At 55.6% G+C, this 25,643-nt stretch overlaps 1 protein-coding gene across 9 annotated transcripts in view; it reads right to left on the bottom strand.

Annotated features, from left to right (window-relative positions):
* Positions 1–14,185: 14,185 nt before the first annotated feature.
* SEPTIN9 (septin 9) overlaps positions 14,186–25,643 on the bottom strand; it is a 165,826-nt gene continuing 154,368 nt past the window's right edge. For 8 of the 9 annotated variants that reach the window (XM_033438593.2, XM_049701550.1, XM_004275526.4 and 5 more), the window contains 8 exons: positions 25,121–25,249; positions 24,652–24,733; positions 24,247–24,384; positions 22,308–22,425; positions 21,243–21,338; positions 20,848–20,944; positions 17,146–17,197; positions 14,186–16,056 (listed from right to left, as the gene is read on the bottom strand). In XM_033438593.2, the coding sequence (XP_033294484.1) occupies positions 15,921–16,056; positions 17,146–17,197; positions 20,848–20,944; positions 21,243–21,338; positions 22,308–22,425; positions 24,247–24,384; positions 24,652–24,733; positions 25,121–25,249 (848 nt within the window). In that variant the 3' untranslated portion in view covers positions 14,186–15,920. Of the gene's footprint in view, positions 16,057–17,145; positions 17,198–20,847; positions 20,945–21,242; positions 21,339–22,307; positions 23,968–24,246; positions 24,385–24,651; positions 24,734–25,120; positions 25,250–25,643 lie in introns of those variants that run through there. The other variant, XM_049701549.1, reaches the window with a different exon arrangement.

The raw sequence follows: 25,643 nt of genomic DNA, 5'->3' as shown, positions 1-25,643 counted from the left end.
AAAATCAGGAGGGGGACACTGCAGCCTGGCTTTAAACCGTTCGGCTGTCAGCGGCCACTTCCCAGGTGGCTCTTGGATACTGGCACCCCTCCCAGTACCTCCAACTTGAGCACCTACACCTTCAGGAGATTTCTTCAGGGAGCTGAGCAGACCCGCGGGGCGGGGGGCCCCCAGCAGGATCCGGGCCAGATGGGGAGAGACACGGCAGGTGCAGAGAAGGGAGCCAGAGGTCAGGTCCAGAGACCCCCCCCACCAAAGGCATGAGCTGTGGGTGTAGGCAGTGGGGTTAGGTCCGTCTGAATTAGGTCCACCTGGAAGGTGAGGGAAGCAGGGGGCAGCAAGACTTGAGTCCAGGGGAGGGGAGCGCCTGCAGCAAGTACTGCTTTGACACAGCTGGAGAGGTTCCCCGCTTGAAGGGACTCTTGCATTAACGCTGTCACAACCGTCACTGCAGGGGCAGGCCTGCGGCTGCAGGTGGAAACTACTGAGTCACCAGGTGGGGGCAGGGAAGTAAGAGGGAGGAGCAGAGCACACCGGTCCCCTGTAATCCTCCCTCCTCCTCTTCCAGGAAGCCCCCTCGGCTTTCCCTCTCCTTGATATGAACATTGGTCAGATGCTGGAGTCTAACATCATGCTTAGGGACGAGGTTTCTGCTTTATTTAATATTAGGGATTCCCTATAGACGGAATGTCTGTGTTCTCCCCAAATTCATTTGTTAAATTCCAGCGCCCAAGGTGATGGTATTAGAAAGTGGGGCCTCGAGAGAGCACCAGGTCGTGAGGGTAGAGCCTTCCCAGATGGAATTAGTGTTCTGATAAAAAGGACCCCAGAGAGCACCCTTGCCCCTTCTGCCCCGTGAGGACACAAAGAGAAGGTGCGTTCTATGAACAGTAAGCAGCCTCTCACCGGCATCTTGTTGGACGCCCAGCCTCCAGAGCTGCGAGTGGAGTGTCTGTTGTCCATAAGCCACCTAGCCTATGGTATTTTTATTAAAGCAGCCCAAATCCCTAAGAGGGATTCTTTCTGCCAGACGGAACCAAGGCTTAAATGTTCTGCAGCACCAGACGTTGCGTGTGTGTTCACAAGCCATTTCCCTTACCTCACCTGGGCTGGGGACCCAGGGAAACTCAAGACACATCTGGAGGTAAAGCAGATCCTATTATTCTCTCCAAAGACCAAAGGAGAATTTTTCTGCCCATTTGCGCTGGGTATTCTCATTCAGCACCCATTCCTACCACTTTGTGTCAGGGGAGATAGAACGCTAAAAGCCACATCTCCCAGACAGCCTGGCTTTTGTAGAACACCAGATGAGGGTGATTTAGGGGCTGCCAACAGATGCACTCGTGTAATCTTTGAACAGAGAAATCTTAACTCTTTTCTGTGGTGGTGGAGATTCATGAGTGAGTTTCTCGCTCCTGAGCCCACCTTTCACTGCCTGGTCTGAAGCAGTGGTGATGCCAGGACCTCTGGATCACAGCTGCAGTGCACGAGCTTGAAATTAGTGATGCCCCCTCATTCCCACTGTTTCCACCTTCCATTAATCTTATAAGCACCTACTTTCCTATATTCAATCCCTTTTGGCTTGAAACACCCAGAGTGGTTTCTGACTTTAAAGTCACAACTTTTAACAGTTCATCGGTAAGTACACTTGCTGTCAGTTTGGGGTAGACCATCATTATTATTAGATTAAGGCTTCATTATCATGATTCAAAAGTGGGCATTGAACTGTACCATGTACCTTTTCTGTATCTGTTGAGATTGTCTAGTCCTATGGTGTTTAAACCTTAATCTGTTGGAGGTACTTCTGGGCTAGGGTGGGGTTCTGGGCTTTAAGTAGTAAACCGGACAAAATTGTCGAACAATCAACCTTTTGGGGGCACTGGGAATCAAGTAAAGACAAACGATAAGCTGAGAAGCTCTTGTTCTCGGAAAACTGCTAGAGCTTCAGGTGAGAATAGCAAGGACTGTGGTCTTCTTACCTGGGGCTGACCCCACCCTCCCTGCATGAGGTGAGCAATACAGCTGTATCGGGGTGGGGATTGATTCGGGACAAGGGGGAAAACCACAGTTTTGTAATGCATTCTGAGCTGAGACAAGCAGCAAACCAGGCAGAAATTTACCAGGGAGAACCTGGAAAGGAGAAAGCTCTGGGAGCCCTGAAATCAGTTTTCCAAAATACCTGGCTGAATGGGGAACAACGTGCACGCAGGGCACCTGAGGGAGGCCAGAGGGAGGCCGCCATAAAGGACGAGCCAAGGGAGGCTGGGCTTTGAGTCCACTCCAGAGGGAAGAGGCTTGGGGCTCCGGGTGTCCGAGCACGAACTCAAAATCATTGGCTGGGGCTTCCCTGGTGGCGCAGTGGTTGAGAGTCTGCCTGCCGATGCAGGGGACATGGGTTCGTGTCCCTGTCCGGGAAGATCCCACATGCTGCAGAGCGGCTGGGCCCGTGAGCCATGGCCGCTGAGCCTGCACATCCGGAGCCTGTGCTCCGCAACGGGAGAGGTCACAACAGTGAGAGGCCCGCATACCGCAAAAAAAAAAAAAAAAAAAAATCATTGGCAGCCCACTAAGCAATGCAGACTCAGGGGTGACTCTGAGAACGGCAGGCTGAAAAGCCAAAAATGTGAGAACAGACATGAGCGGCCATGCACCTGGGGGAACAGATCCTACAGGTGAGTCAAAAACAAAAACAAAACTCAGAAAAATAAGGAGATCCAGTGGTTAGGACTCTGATTTCACTGCCATGGGCCCAGGTTCAATCCCTGGTTGGGGAACTAAGATCCTACAAGCCTCATGGTGTGTCCAAAAACAAAAAAAGAAGGAGAATCCAGAGTTACTGCACTGTATTATTTTAAATGTCCACTTTTGATAAAAAATTATGAGACCTGCAAACAAACAGGGAAGCACGAGCCACATCCAGGGAAACACAGCAGTGGCTCTGTGCCCTGACGCTGTGGTTAGTTTCCAGGCAGCTCTTAGAAATCTGTTCAAAGAACTAAAGGATAGAGAAACTGTTAAAATGACAAATTATATGTTATGTATCTTTTACCACTATTTTTAACCTGAATATGGGAGGGAAAAAAAAGAACTAAACGAAACTACGTTCAAAGAATTAACGAAAACGTGATGACCGCTCCACAAATAGTTTTAGTAGAGAAATAGGAATGATCATTCTAGAGATTACAGGTAAAATAACTGAAATGAAAAAGTCCCAAGATGGGCTCAACGGCAGATCTGAGATCATAGAAACAACCAATAACTACCTAGAGATGGGACTGCTGATTTACAGAGCAGGCGTATGTTTCACTCCATTAAGGAACTTTCAGGAAATTAGGAGAGTTCTGCTTGTTCCACATCTTTGCCAATACTTACCATGATCAGAGCCTTAATTTTATTGGATGTGAATCAGTATCTCCTTGTGGTTTTCACTTACAATGTGATGGCAAATGAAGTTGCCCAGGTGTTGACGTGCCGACCGACCTGTATCTATAGCCTGTTATCTTCTTTTGTGTAATATTTGCTTTGGTTGCTTCGCCCATTTTTGAATGGATTGTTTTTTAATTGAATTTTAGCAATTCTTTATGTATCCTGGGTTCAAGCCTTTTGTCAGGTGTATGTTTTGCAGATATTTTCTCCCAGTTGGTGACATGCCTTTTCACTTTCTGAATGACATAGCATGGACTGCGTAAAGCAAATATAATTAGAAATTTTCAAAATTGACAAAATCATAATCACAGTGGGAAACTTCAACACACGTCTCAGGAACGGGCAGGTCAAACGTACCAAAAATAAAATAACTCCATAGGGCTTCCCTGGTGGCGCAGTGGTTGGGAATCTGCCTGCCAATGCAGGGGACACGGGGTCGAGCCCTGGTCTGGGAAGATCCCACATGCCGTGGGGCAACTAAGCCCGTGAGCCACAACTACTGAGCCTGTGCTCCGCAACGGCAGAGGCCGTGACGGTGAGAGGCCCGCGCACCGCGATGAAGAGTGGCCCTCGCTCGCCGCAACTGGAGAAAGCCCTCGCACATAAACGAAGACCCAACACAGCCAAAAATAAATAAATAAATAATAAATAAATAAATAAATAAATAATCTGGTTTATACTTAAAAAAAAAATTCAACTTCATGGCAATACACGCTGAAGAGTAACTTTTAAAAAAAAAAATAATAACTCCATAAAGAATTTCAATAGCGGTTATAACCAGTGTGAACATCCCATGGCAGCTGCTCTGATGGGCTTCATGAATTCTCAGTCTATACAGAGGCCAGTCATCCAAGACCCAAGGGCTATTTCTATCCCACAGAATAAATCTCAACGTCAAAATACGAGTTTAAGCCCGGTTTGGCAAATTCTTCTTCTTCTTCTTTTTTTTTTTGGCAAATTACTCTTTAAACGAGACCATCCAGTGCAGTAAGAATATAGGAAGATGATCTGTCCTATCCATCTTTGGCATATATATAGGTCCACCTTTCGGAGGATTACTTGGCAATATACATCAAAATTATACATGCATGCCCTTTGGCCCAGTTATTCCACCATCTGGAACCTATGCTGCTGAAACATTTGAACACCTGTGCAAATATATGCGGTCAAGAATGCTTTTGAGGGCTTCCCTGGTGGCGCAGTGGTTGAGAATCCGCCTGCCAATGCAGGGGACACGGGTTCGAGCCCTGGTCTGGGAAGATCCCACATGCTGCGGAGCAACTAAGCCCGTGCGCCACAACTACTGAGCCTGCGCTCTAGAGCCCGTGCTCCGCAACAAGAGAAGCCACCGTAATGAGAAGCCTGTGCACCGCAACAAAGAGCCCCCGCTCTCTGCAACTAGAGAAAAGCCCGTGTGCAGCAACGAAGACTCACGCAGCCAAAAATAAAACAAAATAAAAATAAATTTGTTAAAAAAAAAAAAAGAATGCTTTTGAAGGTGACATTAGGTGTGGCAATGCAGGTGGCAAAAGTTTTGCAATCTGGCTCCAAGCAAGATGTCTCCCACCCATCTGTGGACCTCCCCGGTGAGCCCCCTGACATTCCCTTATGCCCACTTCCAGGGAAAGGGCAGCCCCAGTCATGGAGACTGGTTTGACTGTTTTGTTAAATGTTCTCTGAGCTGATCGCAGTAGAATCACAAGAAGTACACAGCGCACAAGAAAGGTTCCTTCCGTATCTGTTATGAGCCCTCAAGGCTTTCACAGTATGATCCCTGCCTATGTTCTGCCCCCCGCCCACACCTGCCAGCTTCCAGCCGCCCCTCCAGCTCCATGGAATTCCTAACTCACCTTTGATCCACTTGTGCTGCTTCACGCCTTCAGGTCCTAAGGCTCACCTTCCCCTCAACTGACTGCTCCCACCTCCCCTGCTTCATCTCTTCACCCCCTTTCCATCCTTCACAACCCAGCTCCTGCATCCCCACGTCACTGCTTTGCACAGCACAGCTCCACCTGATTTGGGTGCCATGCCCTCAGCTCCTCAATGCCAACTCCATCTGGAACTGTAGTCATGATACAGTTGCCTGTCTTCCCCACCAGACAACAAAGTCCCATCTTTTATGACTTAGGCTCCCCATAGGGATCATAGTGTCTGGCACATGGAGTTTCCCCCCCAAAAATATTTCTAAGATAAACAGCGGGGCTTCCCTGGTGGCACAGTGGTTAAGAATCTGCCTGCCAATGCAGGGGACATGGGTTCCATCCCTGGTCCGGGAAGACCCCACATGCCACGGAGCAACTAAGCCCGTGTGCCACAACTACTGAGGCCCACGTGCCACAACTACTGAGCCCGAGCGCAGTAAGTACTGGAGCCCGCGCGCCTAGAGCCCGTGCTCAGCGGCAGGAGAGGCCACCACAATGAGAAGCGCCGCAACGAGGAGCGGCCCCCGCTCGCCGCAACTGAAGAAAGCCCGCGTGCAGCAACAAAGACCCAATGCAGCCAAAAATAATAAACAAATCTAAAACAATTTTTTTAAATAAACAAATAAACAGCTAATCACATGAATGCAGAGAGAGGAGCAGGAATTCCCTAGAGGTCCAGTGGTTAGGACTCTGCGCTTTCACTGCCGAGGGTGCAGGTTCAATCCCTGGTTGGGGAACTAAGAACCCGTGGCGCAGCCAAAAAAAAAGAGAGAGAGAGAGAGAGGAACAAAAGTGGGGCACTCAGTGCGTCAGGGAGCAGGAAAGGGACTGGCTGAATAATAGAACCTGGGGAGATGGGCAGATTACACCTTTCAGTGGGCTTCCATCCACACCGATGATCAAACTAGGTGAATTCAGAGCTTCGGAGGAAGGCACGGTTGCAAAGAGCAAGTTCGGTTTCCTTTGGGAGCTGCTGAACATTCAATTAACCTTTCTAATCTCCGAAAAGCAGCACAGACCCCGATCTGCACTTTCGTGTGCTCTGCAGCCGACTGGGGGTGGGGATGGCAAATGCCAGCCTTGGTTCGCAGCGTTAAAGAGAAAACTATTAAAGCAGCATATTTTTTAGAAGAGCGAGTACGAAGAAGAATTACAAGAACCCCCTAAATTACAAGTGTGGGTTACAGTAATTGCTCAATTACAGAGTTCCAACTTTATTAGACACACACCCCCTCAGCTTCCACAGTTTTCCAGGGCTGTCTCGAGCTGACAAAAGCCAAAAAGCTCTGTGGGAAGCCTGGCAGGGAGCTGAGCGGGGCTTCGGGAGCCCCCATTACGGGCAGCGCTGGAATGCAGAGATGGGCCGGGACCCGTGAAGTTTCTGTTCTGTAATAGCAAACTCCTGTGGGGGACAGCGTAGCCTGCGCTGGGGTTTGCAGGCAGAACTGGGATGTTGGCCTTTTTTGACTACAGTAAGTCCCCTGCATACGAACAAGTTCCATTCCGTGAGCTCATTTATAAGTTCAATTTGTTCATAAGTCCAGCAAAGTTAGACTAGGTACCCAACTAACACAATCGGCTATATAGTACTGTACTGTAATAGGTTTACAATACTCTTCACACAAATCATACATAAAAAACAAACACAAAAAATAAAGAGAACATTTTTAATCTCACAGTACAGTACTGTACCTTGAAAAGTACAGTAGTACCAGCTACATCACCACTGCTTTTACGTTTGCTTCCAACATCTTGGGCTTGAAATAAAGATACTGTACTACTGTACTCTATACAGCACTGTACAGTAAGTACACAAAAGCACAACCACTTGTAGAGAATGCCCACAAGTGACAATGCGCACCGGACATGTAAACTAACTTATGTGATTGGACATGCGAAGGCACGTTCGCACCTTTGAAAGTTCGCAACTTGAAGGTTCGTATGTAGCGGACTTCCTGTACGTGGAAGCAGCAGTGGCCTGTAGCCAACTGATTTGGAAATACTGAGAATTTTTCCAGGGTCTTTGAAGGCACTGGATTCAGGCCGGTCTCCATCATTATTTTCAGCATTCCCACCTGTAACATCTAAAGTTTCAAGGAGAAGTTCTCTCCTCCCCTGAGAATTACCACCCATCTCTGCACACCAGCCGTCTCCTGTTGAATATCACGTCCCCCCTCCACATACCATGTTCATATCCTCAGCGGCTCCGGACACACCAGCTGCATACAGGTGTGTCCCACCTACATTGTTCATATAGACACACATTATGCTTTTCATGCTGTCTCCAAGCACTTAAGGGAAAGACCTGATCCCACCTTCAAAACATTTAAAGTGAGTGGGGAGGTGAACCTAAAACTTTGTCAAAGTCCAGTCGCAGCTCACCTGCATATTAGATTGACAGCCCCTCACAGTCATGGCCTGATGGAGGAAGGGGCAGGTTCTTTTTCCAGGGAAAATATATCTATTTTACATACTACTGTTTTTTTACACACGATATATGGAGTAAATAAAAAATGACATACAGGGAAGTCCCTGGCAGTCCTGTGGTTAGGATTCCGCGTTTCCACTGCAGGGGGCATGGGTTCGATCCCCGGCCAGGGAGCTAAGATCCCGCATGCCACCTGGTGTGGCCAAAAATAATAAATGACATGCAAGGAAGCAGGTCACGTGTGGGAGGGTGGGGGAGAGGTTCAGGTCACAGCTGCTCCTGAAGGGCTGCTAAGCGGAGCCCAGCCCCACACTGGGTCCTTGCCTGCTTCTCAAGACTAGCGCCTACACGTCGGCCCCCTCTAAACCATCCTAGCCCCTAAGGAAGTGGCCTTCTAGGCACCTTTAAATGAAATCCTATGACGTTTCCACGGGTCCAACAGGCTTCTGCCCTCATGAGGCTTCTGCTCTAGTGCAGGAGTCTTGGGGCCTATGATGAGTATAGTTGGCCAGTGTCCCCCAAAATTCACGTCTTCCGGAATCTCAGAATGTGACCTTATTTGGAAATAGGGTCATTGCAGATGTACTTAGTTAAGTCAAGAGGAGGTCGTACTGGATTCGGGGGCCCTAAATCCAATGACAGGTGTTCTTATGAGAAGAGGTGAGACACACAGCGTAGACAGATGCAGAGACTGAAGCGGCGCTACCACAAGCCACATGATGCCAGGAGCCACCAGAAGCTGGAAGCAGCAAGGAAGGATCCTCCCCTAGAGCCTTCGGGGCGGGTGGGCTGGGTAGGGACAGGCAGGTGGGGGGCTGGGCCCTTGTCCCCTCCTTCCACCAGGCAGCTCAGTTCTCTTGTTTTTTTTTTTTTTTAATTGAAGTATAGTTGATTTATAATATTGTATTAGTTTCAGGTGTATAGCAAAGTGATTCGGTTATACACACATATATGTGTATATCTATATTCTTTTTTTTCAGTTCTTTTCCATTATAGGTTATTACAAGATAGTGAATATAGTTCCCTGTGCTATACAGTAGGACATTGTTGTTTATCTATTTTATATATAGTAGTGTGTATCTGTTAATCCCATACTCCCAATTTATCCCTCCCCTCCCTTCCCCTTTGGTAACCAGTTTTTCTTTGTCTGTGAGTCTGTTTCTGTTTTGTAAATAAGTTCATTTGTACTATTTTTTAGATTCCACATATAAGTGATATCGTAAGATATTTGTCTTTATCTGACTTACTTCACTTAGTATGATCATCTCTAGGCCTATCCATGTCGCTGCAAATGGCATTATTTCATTCATATTTATGGCCGAGTAATATTCCATTGTATATATATACCACAGCCTCTTCATCAATTCATCTGTTGATGGACACTTAGGTTGCTTCCAGGTCTTGGCTTTTGTAAATAGTGCTGCTATGAACATTGGTGTGCATGTATCTTTTCGAATTAGAGCGTTCGTCTCTTCCAGATACGTGTTATATATGCCCAGGAGTGGGATTGCTGGATCATATGGTAGCTCTATTTTTAGTTTTTTAAGGAAGCTCTGTACTGTTTTCCAGTTCTCTTGTGTGTTATAACCAGGTTTGTGGGTTACATTTTATCTTATTTTATTTTTAACTTTTTAAAATATTTATTTTATTTTTGTTTATTTTATTTTTGGCTGCATTGGGTCTTTGTTGCCACGCGTGGGCTTTTCTCTAGTTGCGGCGAGCGGGGGCTACTCTTCATTGCGGTGCGCAGGCTTCTCATTGTGGTGGCTTCTCTTGTTGCAGAGCACGGGCTCTAGGCACGCAGCTTCAGTAGTTGTGGCACGTGGGCATTAGTAGTTGTGGCTCATGGGCTCTAGAGCGCAGGCTCAGTAGTTGTGGCGCACGGGCTTAGTTGCTCCGCGCCATGTGGGATCTTCCCGGACCAGGGATCGAACCCGTGTCCCCTGCATTGGCAGGCGGATTCTTAACCACTGAGCCACCAGGGAAGCCCCACATTTTATTTTAAAACCCAGCATTAGATACAGCTCAGGACAAGAGAGACTGCCCACACACACCTTAACCCGCACCCAATACATACTGTCTTTCCTGCACATACATGACTTTATAGTCACAAGAGGCCAAATCAGCCAGCTCAGCGTCCCCCAGGAGCCCTCTGTCATGTCAGAACCCAGACCTCCTCACCCCTCTTATCAGAGCTTTTTCACAGAAGTCACACCCAAAACTTGGTTTGCAACACGAGACACAGGACACCCGGTTAAAGTTGAACTTTGTACACATAATGAATAATAGCGTAGTGTAAATCCCCTGCAATATTTGGAACGTACATATACTAAAAAAAATAAATAATAATAATCATGTGTGACTTATCTGAGATTCAGATTTAACTGGGCGTCCTGCATTTCTGTTCACTGAATCTGGCAGCCCTAGGAACTCTGCTGGGAGGTGCCTATTCACCCCCCACCCCTCACACCCCACCCAGTCACCCCTCCCACTCCCTCAATCTCTCTGTGCCTTCCAGGGACCCCGTGGTTTGGCCAGCCCTGCTCTCAGCAGCCTCTCCCAAGGCCCTCATGGATTTGGGCTGCTTCTTACTCCGGGACAGGCCCCCTCTGCTCTCACACCACATCCTGCCGAGGTGCAGGGGCCCCCTCCCTGCACCCCCATCACCCAAGGGGTACACCTGGAGCCACATCCGCCGCTGAGAGACGGGCCTGCTCCAGGCCCAGTGGGGCTGAGACACAGACATTTTGTTTTAACACTCGTTTTGCAAATTGTGGTAAACTACACATAACATAAAATCTACCATTTCAGCCACTTAAAACTGTACAGCTCAGTGGCACTAAGCCCATTTGTGCTGTTGTGCAATCATCACCACCATCCTCCTCCTGAACATTTTCTCTTCCCAAACTGAAGTTCTGTCCCTATTAAACACTCCCCCTTGCCCGCTGCCCCAGCCCCTGGCACCCTAGCCAAGGATGTTCTGAGGGTAAGAAATTCTGAAGATGTCCAGCCAGGACGAGGCTGAGAAGGAGGCCATCTGGTGCGCATCCCCAAACCCCACCCCCCGTGGGGCCCCTGATGGGAGGCAGAGGCTGATTCTAAGTGGTACCCACACTGGCTGGGCCGGTGAAGTCGCCCCTGGGGTTTCCTGAGTATCCTGGCCCTAGACTCAGCCCCTCCTGGATGGCGTCCATGTGGTCACTCCACATGGCTGTGTCCTTCAGGGGACTTAATATTTTTCCATGGAACGGGCTCTGATGACGTTACTAATCAGGGAGGTGGAGAGGCCGTGGCTGTTCTCCATGTGCCGGGACTGTTGCCTGTGCCCCTGCTACCCAAGAGCGGGGAGGGGGAGGGGGAGGGGGGAAGAGGGGGAGTAAAGGGGAGGGGTGGATGGAGAGGAGGCGGCGGCGCTGTGGGCGACCGGCAGCAGCTCCCTGGCAGGGCAGACTCTCCAAGTAATTAGTTTTTAAATCATGCAGACGGTTCAAGACCCACTCACTCTGCAGCTTTAATTATTTACACTCCCTTTTTATTCTCATCATTTACAGTCTTCCTCTCTGAACTGGAAGGAAGATGTTTTCTCCGCCGGCGTCTTGGCATTCCTGCAGCTGTGATTTCTCCAAGGCCCAGCGGAACCCCCTGCTTGCCGGGGAAGCAGCGGCTGCGCAGCTGGACAGCGCTGCCCACAGGACCCTCAAGGGCTGGCCGGGCCCCCGAGCATGGAGGATGGCCTGTAGCAGGCGTGGCCCCGGAGCCAGTCCTGGGAGCGCGGGGCAGAGGCTCTGGCTGGCCGGACCTGTGAGAGGATGAGTCCCACCTCCAGGGGTGCGGGGAGGAGAGCCTGGTGCAGGCGGGCACTCACCCTGCAGTGCTTGGCCTGGGAGAGAATCGGCCCCCATCGTGGCCTGGCCCCCGACCTCTCCCCACCTTCCAGTCTCTCTGGCCTCCTGGTTCCTCCAACTCTGAGCTCCCTCGTGTCTCAGACCTTTGCACAAAGGAGGACCTTCCTGATGCCGCCCCAGAATGGGTTGGGTCCCCCCATTATATGACCCTGCAGCCCCGAAGTTCTCCATCCAGCACTTAGCACCACAGACAATACATAACCATTGGGCCCTTGGGGCCTCCGTGTCTGGCATTTTCCAGATGGCCTATGTTGCACGTGCTAACTCTGTAGTCAGAAAGTAGTGTTTACAAATGGGGGGGCCGCACCCATAAATACAGATCCGAAGGGAGAGCCCCGAGTTGGCTGATTTCTATCTGGCTTCCTCCCCAGGTGGAGCCTACCTGCCTTGGGTCCGCGCCAGATGCACACGAGGCAAAGTAGGTCTGGGCAAACCCAAAGGCTACCTGTTGATTTTCTGACTTGTCCAAACACTGCAGCCCGGAGCAGGGGAGGAGGTGACACAGGACACCTGGGACTTGCAGCCCCATTGGGACATCTCAACCCAACCGCCCCCCACCCCCAAGCAGGTGTTCAGGCCAGCAGGAGGCTGTGGCTCCCCCCCCTGGGACTTATTGGCGACAGCCCAGCCTGGATCTTGAGGTCCTTTAGGAGCTCCTTGGGCCAGAGAGCCTGAGGCCGGGGCTCCAAGGGTCAGGAGAAGGTGGTGCGGGGTCTATGCAGGGACAAACTCGCTTAGTCTTCCCAGGATCTCCCTGGTTTTAGCACGGGAAGTACTGTGTCTTGGAAACCCCTCATTCCCAGGCAAACTGGGACATTCAGTCACCTGGATCTACAGCAGGGGATTTGATTGGTTGGGTAGAAGGCGGGAGAACTCATCACTGGGCCTTCCTGGGCTGCCCTGGGATGGGAGGTGCAGATGAGCTGGGCGGAGATGACGGCCCGGGCCCTTCTTGGTCCAGGAGTCAGGTGGGCTATTGAGGTGACAGCAGTGTAAGGGGCAGGGAGCCGGCTGGACGTGGTAAGCAGGCCCCTCGGAGGAGGCGCAAGGCTTGGAGCCGGTGTCAGCCCCGGAGGGTCAGGGCCACAGAGAGAGAAGCTGCTGGACAGGCATGGCCGGCAGGGGCGGCAACGGGGAGGGTTTTAGTCCGGAGGAGGAATGAGGGCTTCAAGTGTAGGAACTGCCAAGAGCTACAGCCGAGGAATCCAGGGATGGGGCAAAGCCGGCAGAGCCAGGAGCGCCTTCAGATGCTGGCCAGCAGGGTCGCAGCCCCGCGCGGGGGCCAACCCTCCCCTCCCCTCCCCTCCCCTCCTGAGCCCACAGCAGACGTGGGCGTCGATGACATGCCTCGGATCCTGGAAGGAGAGGCTCCGTGTGGCCACTGCCCATCGGCTCATTTGGAGATGAAATCCACTCGTCTTCTCCAGAATGAGCCAACCTGCCTGACAAAAGGGCCCGGGGGGCCCCGAGGGGCTGAGACGATCCTGAGGCCACCTGACTCGCTGGTGGCAGAGCCTCGAGCCCGTCACCAGAGTCCCAACTCAGGGCTTTCCTGCTCCCCACCTCGGCTGCCTGCCTTGTCCTGAAGCCTGAGACGGGGCAGGGGCAGGCATGGCGGGTATCGTGGGTTGAACAGTGACCCCTGACTCCCCCAATTCATGTCCACTTGGAACCTCAGAATGAGGCCTTATTTGGAGACAGGGTCTTTGCAGATGTTAAGATAAGGACGGAGATGAGGTCACCCCGGATTAGGGTGGGCCCGAGATCCAATGAGAGACAGAGAGACACAGAGGTCCCGTGAAGGAGGCAGAGATTGGAGTGACGCAGCCACTGAAGCTGGAAGAGGCAGGAAGGCTCCTCCCTGGACCTTCAGAGGGAGCCCGGCTCTGCCCACACCATGACCTTGGACGTCTGGCCTCCGGACTATGAGAGAATCCATTTCTGTTGCTTTAAGCCCCCCAGGTTGTGGTGATCTGTGACAGCAGCCCCAGGCCACCCTGCCACGAGGGACAAAGGGGCTGGTGAGGCCTGCGCACAGCTAAGAATCCGGACCCGGACCCCCAGCCTCGCTCCCCGGCTCTCGGGATGCAGAGAAAACCTCGTGTGGTAGCCTCTTACAGTCTAGTCTTTTGGGGGCCAAGTTCTCTTGGAGTAAATTGGTATGAAATGATTGTCAAATATCGACCCGCTCATAGAGCTCACTGCAATAGATTTCAATTTTAACAAGAAAAACATTTCCAGGGATACAGTGATAGAAACAGCTCACAGCACTGCCCTGTGGAAACCCTGCAAAGCCTCCTCGTAATGAATACATTAAGATTCTCTGTTCTCTTTTCAATCATCCCCTTAAATCAGTGCTTCTGAGTCCCTGAAACCTTTCTTCCCCCCCCGCCCCGGGAAAGGAGATGAAACAGTTCCCCAGCGATCACTTTCACGCTACGATCGTGCTCATCTGCACTTCCGGGGTCAGAAAAGAGAAAAAAAATCCCCACTCCAGAGCCTCCTGGGTTTGCATTTGGAACATTTATTTCAGGAAATACATTTTCAACACTTTGTTATTTATACAAAAAGAGACGAATTTCTCAAGAGGCACATAGCGAAAGGCCACTGTGGAACAGATCCCAGGGAAACTAACAATGTTTCAAAATCTGGCTACAGACAAGGAAAGCGAAGGCATCCCGGGACAGAGGCTGCGACCCCGACGCTGGAGACAGACACGTCCTTCAACATCTTGGTTTTGGCAAAAATGGCAAGTCGGCAAGTAAACTGTTTCGCTAAGGGGTCCTTCCTCTCTTGGGTGGGGAGGGAGCAAACACGCAAAGCGATGACACTCGCACGCACGCGGACCTGTGCACACACACGCACGTGCGCACATGCCAGGTCAGTCTGCACCCACCCCTCCCACCACATTTCTCACCAAGCCAGGGGTCTGCAGATGGCCGTGCATCTCCCCGTGTCTAAGCTCACAGGCCTGAGCCGTGCAGACGTGAAGCCCGCTCTGCAGCCCAGCAGTGGGCCATGCACACCCGACCCCTGGCCAATCCCTCCTTGGGGTCATTACGATGGGCTCCGGGGTGCGGGGGGGAGGTGAACAGAGGCCCAGGCAAACTTAGGGCAACACAAAGTCAGGCTTCCCTGGCCTCCCACCTCCCCGGAGGCGGCATCAGCACAGCCTGGGCGGGAGGGCTGAGTGTGCATCTGGGGTGCCCAACTGGGCATTCACTTAACCAGAGCATCTTGGGCCCAATGGATGTCTCAACAGACAGACAGACACAGGCTTCCCCAGTCACACGGGGTGGGGCAGGGCAGCCACCAAGGCCACAAGGGCCACTCTGAGCATCCCCAGCCATGGTCCCCGTGGCCCACTTCCTTTGGGCACCTGCCAGTACCTCCTCCCTTGGCTTCTGCTCCAGATTCTCTCACTCGGACCTTCCCCAAAACTCAGGCGGGTGGGGTGCACCTTTCCTCTTCCTTTGAATCCTCAATCAAATCCCAGTGGGGGGGGGGTGGGACATGAGGGGAGATGAAGACACACCTCCCTCTCTCCAACTTGTCCCAATTTCTCGTCCAAGGGGACAGCGGGGGAGAGCTGCTGGCTCGCGAGGACGGCTGAGATAAAGGCACTTCCTGCTCCAGGACAGGGGCGCAGGCAGGTGGGCGGGCAGCAGCCAATGGCCCCGCTGCATCTAAAGCAATTGGCAACTTGGGTCTCGTGGAATGAACTGCTCTCCCCTGGGGGCGGGGTGGGGTGCTCTGAGTTGCGGCCAGGGCCATGTGGGGCGGGGTGGGGTGCTCTGAGTTGCGGCCAGGGCCATGTGGGGAGGCAGGGGCAGGCAGGGGCTCCAGGTCCACGAGGACGGCTCCATCCTCCCACGGGCACCACCCTGCCACGCCGCAGAGGCTGTGTCCGAGGGGCACCAAGAGCTGGAGGCCACTCCTCCGGCCCCGGGGCAGGGTCAGGACTGAGTCAGTGGTCCTCCCGCCCCTCCTGGACCTCAGGACGGCCAGAGAGCCGGCCTCCACTCCGAGGACCACCCCCCAGCCCGGGTCCCCATAGTCAGCGGGCTAATGACAAACATACTCAGAGGGCACTCGTCATCTTGTTACTTGGCAGGTGTAAAGGGGCGGAGATGGAGGACACTTGGAGAAAATTATATAAAATAAAACGGGGCAGGTGGGTGGGGGGAGGGTGGGGGGAGACGGAAAAGACTCGGGGCGGGGACCCGGGACAGGTGGTGTCTACATCCCCTGGGCTTCTGGAGCCTTCTCCTCGACGCCATTGGCCACAGCGCTGCTGCCCTCGTGCAGACGCTTCACGCGATAGGCTTCGAAGTGGATGGTGCTGGTGATGTCCTTGATGTTCTGCATGTGCGTCCTGGGAGGGGCCGGGGGGTGGGTCTCAAGGAGGGCCACGGGCGAGGGCAGGAGGCTGGCCCTGCTCACTCGGCCTGCCCTCCCCACCCCCAATCCCCACTGCTTGGCTCCCCGGGGGTCCCCCAGTGATAGATCAAGATAGACCAAGCCTGGGCAGGGATGTGTGGCGGGGCGGGGGGGTCTCCAGGGCAACCCCAGCTGCTCTCGGGACCATGTGTTCTAACATGTCTCCCTTTCTCTGTGTCAACCCAGTGGCCAGTCCAGGGACAGGGGCTGAGTGCAGAGGCCCCCGGGCAGTGCGCAGGGCTGGAGCGTCCTTGCTCCAGTTTAGAAGAGCCAGGCCGGCAGCCAGGTGTGCTGGCAGGTAAGGGGCAGCGGCTTGCAGCAGGCGGCCGGGGTTGGGGACGCTGGCACCCCGCTAGTCCTGTGTTCAACCTTCCCTTCTCTGCAGCTCAGCAGGAGAGATTTGGAAAGGGCGCGTCAAAGGGGCCCAAGGTGGGCGTCCTTCCTCAGCCAGGCTTTCCAGCATGGCAGGGCTGCTCCTGGAAGCCAGAGCCCCCCAACCTGGAGGCCGCGAGACGGTCCCATCCCTCCTATTGACATTGTCCCTAGCATCCATCCTGCTGGCTGAGAAGCTGGGAGCCCCTGGTACCCTGGTGGGAGCCCCTACCTTCTCTGTTCACCTGCCCAGGCCCAGACCCACCCACCTGGCACCCTCGCGAATGAGCGGAGGACGGGCTACTCCTTGCCTGGGCTCAAGGAAACTGAACAGGGGCCTCCACCAGGTCAGAGGACGCGGGGATGGGAGCTGGGAACCCCCCAACACACGCCCGGCGTACGAGACCTCCGGGGGCCCTGAATCTAATGGGCTCAGGCTGCGGCGATGCAGACTGGACCCTTTCCAAGTAGAAGTAGAAAAGAATTTCACTTCTTGCTTCATTTCCAAGAAGGTGTTTTAGAAAATGGGCCTCCGAGGTCCCTCCCGGGAAGGCAGGCAGGCAGACGCGGGCGGCCATGCCGGCTGCTGCTCAAGACCTCCGCCCGGTCCCACCCCTCCCTCGGCCCCGATGGAGGCCCCTCCGGCGCTCACCTGATGAGGAGGTCCCGCAGGTAAGCAAACTCACAGTGCGTGGTGTTCTCGACTGCGGAGAGACAGAAGGGGCTTTAACGTCAGGCAAAGCCCCGTTCCCCCAGTGCTGGGCAGGCAAGCGGAGGAGGGGTCCACCGCGCACAGGGGAGCCGTGGGCACCTTGGCTTCTGCCCTCCGGAGGGTTCTGCTCTAGCAGGGAGATGGCACAGTAACCCGGCCAAGACGGCCGCGGGGGGGGAGCGCTAGGCTAAGCAGGCGGTGGCGGTGGGGCGGCTGCTATGCTGGGGGGACGGGGCGGGGGGGATGTCCCAGGGGAGACCTGAAGACGAGAGGGGGGCTGGGAACGGAATGAGGCAGGAATCAGGGCTGGGACTTCTCCCCCACATGCTCAGGACGCACACAAGGACAGCCGTGTACAGACCAGGCACCGGGGGTGACTGTTTACACTGAGCTCAAGAACCAGCAGAACTGAGCCGTACGCTGCCTGGGGAAGGTGCGCACGAGGACACACGAGAGCCTCCCAGACCGACAAGCTGCAGAGCAGCGGATAGCTCTGGGGACGCGGGAAGAGGGCAGGGAGGGTCCCCAGGCCCCCACGGGTACCCTGGAGCGTGCAGGTAGTGCCTTGGGGCTGAAGCTCGCGGCAGTCACTGCCACAGTCCAGAACTACGTGGGAACACTCCGGCGCTAGCACACCTTTTAAAGGGTGGTGAGTGGCATCACTTGGACTGAGGGAGGTGGGCAGAGAAGGCAGAAGGAGAGGCTATTCTCTGCTATTCTGTGGAGGCGTCCAGCCCGGAGGACTTAATCCCACCTTCACACACCCTACGGATAGCGACTAAGGTTCCTCTTCTGTGCTTGTAGGGAGATGGGGCTCAGAGAGCAAAAGAGATCTGCCCGGGTTCCACAGCCCGTGAGGCCTGGCTCCCTGGTCCAGGCCTCCCCATCCCAGAGCAGCAGGGCCTTTCTGAAGCTTAAAGGGTTGGTAAGCCGGCAGGCAGGGCCTCCACTGCTCCTATTGGATTTCACTTGCCTCTTGCCTGGGCTCTGCCCTCCATACCCCTGCCCTCCTTTCTCCCCCACCCCCCGCCCCTGCAGGGCTGTTTCCACACTAGAATCTTCTGCCAGCTGACTCTCATTTTTTTTTTTTTTTTTTTTTGCTGTACGCGGGCCTCTCACTGCTGTGGCCTCTCCCGCTGCGGAGCGCAGGCTCCGGACGCGCAGGCTCAGCGGCCATGGCTCACGGGCCCAGCCGCTCCGCGGCATGTGGGATCTTCCCGGACTGGGGCACGAACCCGTGTCCCCTGCGTCGGCAGGCGGACTCTCAACCACTGGGCCACCAGGGGAGGCCCTGACGCAGCCTTTTAATCTAACTTGGAGAACCAGTGAGAGCTGGTGGGAAGAACAGAGCTCTGAACCTGGCGTGAGTGTGTTTCTGCCGCCTCCTGGCTTAGGTAAGTTATTCTGGCTTCTCTGACCCTCAGTTTCCTCATCTGTAAAATGGGGATAATAATGCCACCCACCTCTCAGGGACACGAGAGGATTAAATGAGTTAACTGTGTGCTTTATGACACCTGCCTACCTCTTAAAACATTTCAGGAGGCTTCCAAGGATGAGCAAAGTACCTCAGGACGCTGCTGTACACCAAGTCAGAGGAAGAACAAAGAACTAGGACTGGTGGGGTGGGGATGAGGAGAAGCACTTAATAACTCTGGCTGAGGGCCAGCACAGAGTGGCCAGCTCTCTGGCCAGCTCCCAATTCACAAGGTCCCAGAGATCAAAAAAAAAAAAAAAAAAAAAAGTCCACCAGGCCCTGGGGAAGTTCAACTATTCTAAGATAGGGCAGAAATTCCCTCCAGGGCCTCATGAAGGCTGCTGGGATGTGAGAACCACCACCCCACCACTGTCTTTACAGGTTCCACGGGGCTGTTTCTCATCACCACCCTCAACGTGAGCTGGTGGCACCACGACAACGCACAGGTCATTCAATGCGTGGTATCCCGGCCAGAGCAGGAGAGGGGGACACAGATAACCAGCCTCGCTCATTTCCTGACAATTTCCTTTACCGCCTGCCTGCAGGGCCCTAGCTGGCCGCCAGGGGGCAGCAGAGGCCTGTCAGCTGCCGGGCTGCCCTTCCCTGCCCCTCCCAGGTCCCCATTGGCCCTTTCTTTTTTTTTATTTTTTTGGGGGCTGCCTGCCGGATCTTGGTTCCCCGACCAGGGATCGAACCCGAGCACTCTGCAGTGGAAGCGCAGAGAACTACTGGGCCACCAGGGAAGTCCCCCCCGCCCCCATTGGCCCTTTCTTATCCCGAACTTCTCCACCCTCCAAAACATACCTTCACAAAAAGGTTCCTAAACAGCAAGATTTCAGGAAGACAAGAAACGGAAGAGGTGGGGCCAAGGCGGGATGAGCCCAGGGTGAAGCCTCATTGAGACGGCCCAGGTGGGTCAGGGAGGTAAAGGAACTTAACAATTAACCCAGGTAAAATGAGCCAGGCTGGGAGCGCTCCATTGTACCATTTTCCTTATATCAGTTACTTAAAAGTATCTGCTGCCCCAAAGCTCCAACGGTCCCTGAGACATTCTCTCATTCTATTAAACTCTTGGCACATGGTACCCACTTTACGGAGGGTGAAAACAGGGGCCCTGGGGGATGAAGGGACATGCCCAAGGTCGTGAGCTGGGCATGGGTTGGGGTGGCAGCAGCTGGAGCTGAAAGCAACTGCTGGATTTTCTGCTTCCTTCTCTACGCTGGGCCTTTCAGCCAAGTGAACAAGGAGCAAAGTGGCCTATTTTACTCTGTTCTCAAGAGGGAGAACGGAACGGGGCGGGGGTGGGGGGTAAAGAAATGCCCAGGTCCACCCCACCCAGGGTCATGGCCACCGTAGTGGGTTGGATTGTGTCCCCCGAACAACGTCCAACTCCCAACCCTGGGCACTTGTGAATGGGACCCTATTTGGAAAAAGTCTTTGAAGGTATAATTAAAGTAAGGATCTCAAGAGGGGGTCATCCTGGATTTAGGGTGGGCCCTAAGGCCAGTGACAAGTGTTCTTATAAGAAGAGGGAAAGAAAGACACAGGCACACAGAGGAAGGCTGTGTGAAGACACAGCAGTGATGTGTCTACAAGCCAAGGGATGCCAAGGACAGCGGGCAGCCACCAGGAGGGCGGCAAGGAACAGATTCTCCCTCAGGGCCTCCAAAACTCGGAGGATAAACTTCCGTTTTAAGCCACCCAGACTGTGCTGGTTCGTCAGAGCAGCCCCAGAACACTAAGACGGGGGTCCCAGGAACTTCTGGGGGTGGGAAGTGGGGAGGGCATCTGGCTCTCAGCTGGACAGAGCTATATCCCAGCCCTTTCCTAAGCCCAGAGAGGCGGGGTGATTTGTCCAGGGTCACACAGCACGCCTGTGAAACCCCAGCACCAGGACCTAGAACTTGACAGTGCCCGTCATACCTCCTTCCTCCCTGGATATTTCCCCGCCCATGGGAGATGGGAGTGGAGGTGCAGCTCCGTCAGCTAACGGCTGTGGGCCCCAGACGAGCCACTTGCCCCCTCATTTCCCCCCAGCCGAGCGGTAACCATGGGACCCGTCGCCATGGCTAGGTGGGCAATGCAATAGATGAACGCAGCTCCCAGTCAGCAGAAGCAGCTTTTATTCTGACCTGTCTGGAGGCCCCAGACATCAGCTCAGCGATTACCTTCAATGGTGCCCCATTTGGTTTTCCTTCCAAGGATCCTCTTCCCGTTCACTTGGTACTCATGGTCACTGCCCACCACGGCAAACGGGATCATTTCCTGGGGGAAGGGCAGGCAGCATTGGTCACGCGAGTGTGCAAAGGCCAGTCCACTCCCTGGGCCCCTGGGTGGAGCTGCCTGGAGTCCAGGCCCCCAGCACTAAGACCCTTGCCCTGAGAAGGTTGCATGTGAACACTGGGCACCGACTCCTCCTAGCCCAGAAAATAACGTTCTCATGGCTCAAGGCCTTACCACCCGTTTCCCAGCACACCCTGGATGGGGTGGGAAGACCCCCACCCATGTCCTCTGGCAGGAAGTGAGAGGCCTCTGGGAACAGCATCCTGGTCGGTCCACTCACTCGGAATTTCTCGTTCACCAGCCGGTCCTCTGAGTCCTCGTCAAACTCCTTCTGGGGGTACACGTCGATGCCGTTGGACAGCAGGTCTGCGGTGATCTGGGGGTCCAGAGGGGAGAGATGCGGGCACCGTCCACGCAGCAAGCTGGACAAACCCAGCTTTGGGGGATCTGCTCATGCCACAACCTCCACGAAGTGAGTGGCCCCAGGCTCGGGATCAGGGGTGGGTTCTGGGGGGCTGGTGACACTGCTACTCTCCAGTTCTTGTGCCTCCCGAGTGGAGGAAGGGCAGCTGCAGACCTGCCTGCCAGGAGAGAACGCAGCCGCCCAAGGGACCCGGGTCTCTGTCCCGGGTATCTCCCTGTCCTTGTCCCCCAGCTCATCACACCCCAAAGAAAATCACTCAGGCTTGCCGAATCCTCCCCTCCCTGAGCTCTACCTCTCACTGCAGCTCACCAGCCTGCACAGGTGCACCTGCTTGTGTTAAACCATCACCACCCTTTGCAGCGACAGCTACCCACATGGATGACGTTCAGTGATAACATCCCGGTGAACAACTGTCACTTCTGCCCTGAGCGCAAATGCCTGTGTGCAGCCTTGGGAGCTCTCTCGTTCCTTTTTCCTCCAGACACACCCATTACCAGGACACCGTCCTCCCCTGAGCATGCTGGGAAAATCCCTGGCACCTGGGCTGTGAGCGGAGGCCCGCGGGGCGGTTTGGTGGGGGGGGGGGGGCGGGTGAGGAGGGCGGAGCTTTGGGGATTAGACTGAGGCGGAGGCTCTGCGGGGGCCCAGGCACCTGGGTTTTTCAAGTTCCCCAGGTGGTTCTGACGTGCGGCCCTGTTAGGAAGAAGCGGCCCAGGGCTCACCCTCTTGCTCGGACAGCGGCCCAGAGCGGGACGGTGGCAGAGAAGAAAGCGGCCAGCTGTCCCCTGGCAGAGCCCGTCCCTTCCGGACCATCTCTTCCATCTAATGAAAACCTGGCCTGTTCTGTCTGACTGGCCCTCACCCGCCTCGCTCCCACAGAGGGGCAGGGGGCCAGGGAGCTGGGCAGAGACGGAGCCCTACCCGCTGTTTGAAGTAGACCCTCTCCTCCAGGGTCAGCGTGTCGGCCTTGGCGATGACGGGGACGATGTTGACCACTTTGCTCAGGCGCTTCATGAACTCGATGTCCAGGGGCCTGAGGCTGGAGCAGAGAGACACGGCTGAGGGTGTGGCTGGAGGGACGTGGGAAGTGGGGGGCAGGAACGAGGGACAGAAAAAGGAAAAGGGCTCCTGGGACACACTAAGTCCGGGCAGCAGGGGGCGGAGGGGCAGGCCTGCTCCGAGCACCCTCGTGCATGAGCTCCCAAAGCCCCCAGTGTGTCCACTCGGAGAAGTGCTGCCCCTGCCACCGGCTCAGGTGGCCATCGTGCCGTGGGTCCTCGATACGGGGGAGAGGAAGGAGGGATGGGAGCTCACTCGGCCCCAACTCCCGGGACGGGCTGGGAGGCTGCTCTCTGGGGCGGTCCCAGCCCCCCGCCCACAGGCTCCAGTGCACCTGCGATCTGACGTGGAGAGAGGCTTACCCTCCAGCCCCTCCCTGCCCCCCACCGACGCGAAACCTCTTCTCAGCAGGTGTGTGGGCAGGGCCACAGGACCCCCGAATGGTGGGCAGCACGTCCCCACCATGAGCAGAGCTGCGTCTGCTCTCCTCCCCCCGTCAAGGGTCAGTCAGTCGCAGACATGGGGTGGGGCTGAGGCGGGTTCCGGGAGGGGGTCCGAACGAGGAGGGCGAGGGGCCACCCCAGCCCCACGGACCCGGGACCCGAGGGAGGGGACGGCGCAGCGCCCAGCTGGGTCCCTGCGGAAGCAGCAGTGCCCACCCTCAGCTCGCCGGCCGGCTCTGCTTCCCAGCGTCGGCCTCAGTGGAGCAAAGCCTGGACCAGCTGCCATGGGGCCCGCGGCTGAGCCCGCTGTCCCCCAGAGGGAGAGGCTCGGCCACGGTCCCTGCTCTGGTGCCGGGCCTGCTCACCCCTGAGCTGACCCTCGTTGCGGGCAGCTCGGGGACTCGGCCTGCTTTCCCACAAAGGCCCCGGCCGAGGCCGGCCGCCTCCTGCCGGGCTCCTTCCTGGACGTGCCTGTGGGGCTGAGGCCCCCAACCCCTGGGCTCCCTGCTCCGAGTAGAACCGAGGGTAGAACAGCTAGAAAGAGCCAGAGCCTCAGGCCGTGGCGACCAGCAGGACGCCGGGCCCCAGCTCTCCCTCTCCGTCCACCCACGCTGCCTCCCCACCCCACTGCACCTGCTGCCCGCTGGGTGCTGGGTCCACCTCCTCCCCACGTCCTGACTCAGGACAAGCCCGAGGGTGTCCACCAGCGGGCAGAGAGGCACCAAGGTATCCGGTGCAGACAGAGCCGCAGGGAGCCAAGGACAAAGGGTCTATGAGGCCATCAGGAGCCCAGCTGCCCTACAGGGGAGACCACCCTGCTCACAGGAGGCAAGGAGACCCCCCCACCCCGGCTCCGGGGCACCCAGCGCAGGCCAGCCTCGCTGACCCGTGCGTGCACCTCTAGCTGCAGACAAAACCCGCAGGAGAAAACAGCTCTCACCAAGGTGGCCTTGACCGACAGCCCTCGTCCAGCCCTGCCGGGGGCCAAGCCCATTCTCTGTGCTTTAAACCCTCCTGGTGGTCCCCGCCGGGGACTGTTATCACACCATCATCACCCCCCTTAGGGACCGGCAGCCACCCTGGAAGAGCGGGTAAGTGCTAAGGACACACAGCCAGAGTCTCAACCCGCCTGCCAGGCCTACCCGAATGGCCGGCCTGAGAAGGCAGGTCCCAGGCCCCGAACCATCCTGGGCCCGCCTGGTCCTCCACCCTCCCAGGCAAGCTGGATGGTGGACAAGTGGGTGGGATGTGGTACGGGGGCAGAGGGAGACTGGGGCACACAGGCTGCTGACCACAGCCCACCCAGCCCTTCTGCACGCAGGGCAGCCCAGCCCCGGGCCTCGGCTGTGTGCACCTACGAGTGGCCGGTGGCGGGGATGAAGTACAGGCAGCAGTGGACGCGCGTGTCTGGGATGCGCTTCTTCCGGTTGATGTTGACCTCCTCCTGCAGGTACTTCTCGTACTGGTCATTGATGAACTTCATGATGGGCTGCCAGCTGCATCGAGAGGCCCCAGTCAGCCTGCAGCAGGACACCCACCACCCAAGCTGGGGGGCAGGCCCCCGTCCCCACCCGCAGGTCCGTAATTCCCCAAGTCCCAGCCCAACGCCCGTACACGTGTGGAGGTGTCTGACATTCCAAGCAGAGACCCGCACTAGCCTCCCATGCTGACCTTTGACCTCATGGGTCGGGGGGAGGGGCAAGATTCCCAGCAGCCCCGTTAGAGCTCTTCCACCCGGGGAAGCGGCCCCCAGAGCCCCTCACCAGTTCTCATTGTTGATGTGGTCCCCGAACCCCGGTGTGTCGATGACCGTCAGCTTCATGCGGACGCCCTTCTCCTCGATATCTGCACAGAATCCCAGCCCCACCGAGCTCAGGGGGAGAACCAGGACCCGTACAGACACCCAGCCAGGCTCCCTGACCACCCTGCCCCAAAAAAGCCCACTTGGGGCGCCCGCAGGGTGATGCCAGGGAGATGACAGCCTGCAGCAGTAAAGTCCAGCAGAGCTGATGACACTTATCCTGGGCACCCCCTGCCCATGATTTTTGGTGGAAAACTCAGCTATCTCCGGGGGCTCTGACCAGGGCCTGCAGGGGTCCCGGAGAGCAGCCCCGACCCCTCACCCTTCACCCTTCGTCAACGTGCCCAGAGGTGTTGCCGAGAGTCACCAGCTCAGGGGACCTGAGGTACCCAACTTGGCATCCCTCCGCCCAGCCCCCGCCCAGCACTAACCGTGTGTGATGGACTTGATCTCAATGGTCTTAGGGATGCGTTCCTCCGAGGTGGGCTGCACTGACTTCCGGCTGATTTTGGATTTGAAGAGGGTGTTGATCAAGGTGGACTTTCCCAAGCCACTCTGCCCTGGGGAGAGAACGGGGCTGTTTGGCGTGGCGCTCCAGAGAGGGCAGGTCACGGGCCTGCGATGCAGTGATGCCTGGGCGTCGCCCCCCCAGCACACCTTGGTTGGGGGTGGGTCAGGGGGAGGTCAGGAGGCAGGAGGGTGCCTGGGTGGTGGCCGAGCTCTCACAGTGCGTTGTGGCAGAGCAGGACACGGACCCCTCGCCTTCTGACCACAGGGATGGTCAAACTGCCCCATGCGAGGTCCTGGGGTGCCCGGGAGGAGCTGAGATGCAGAACGGTGTTGGGGAGGCAAAGTGCGGGGCTGGCCCCTCCAGTGCAGATCCACTCTTAGCTGTTGGGCATACTGGGATCGACATGGGGTTTGAAGGAAAAGCCCTACAGAGCCCCCCACCCT

Source organism: Orcinus orca, chromosome 19 (assembly GCF_937001465.1).
Source record: "Orcinus orca chromosome 19, mOrcOrc1.1, whole genome shotgun sequence".
NCBI classification, from domain to species: Eukaryota; Metazoa; Chordata; class Mammalia; order Artiodactyla; family Delphinidae; genus Orcinus; species Orcinus orca.
This window is presented reverse-complemented; position numbering and strand designations above follow the sequence as displayed.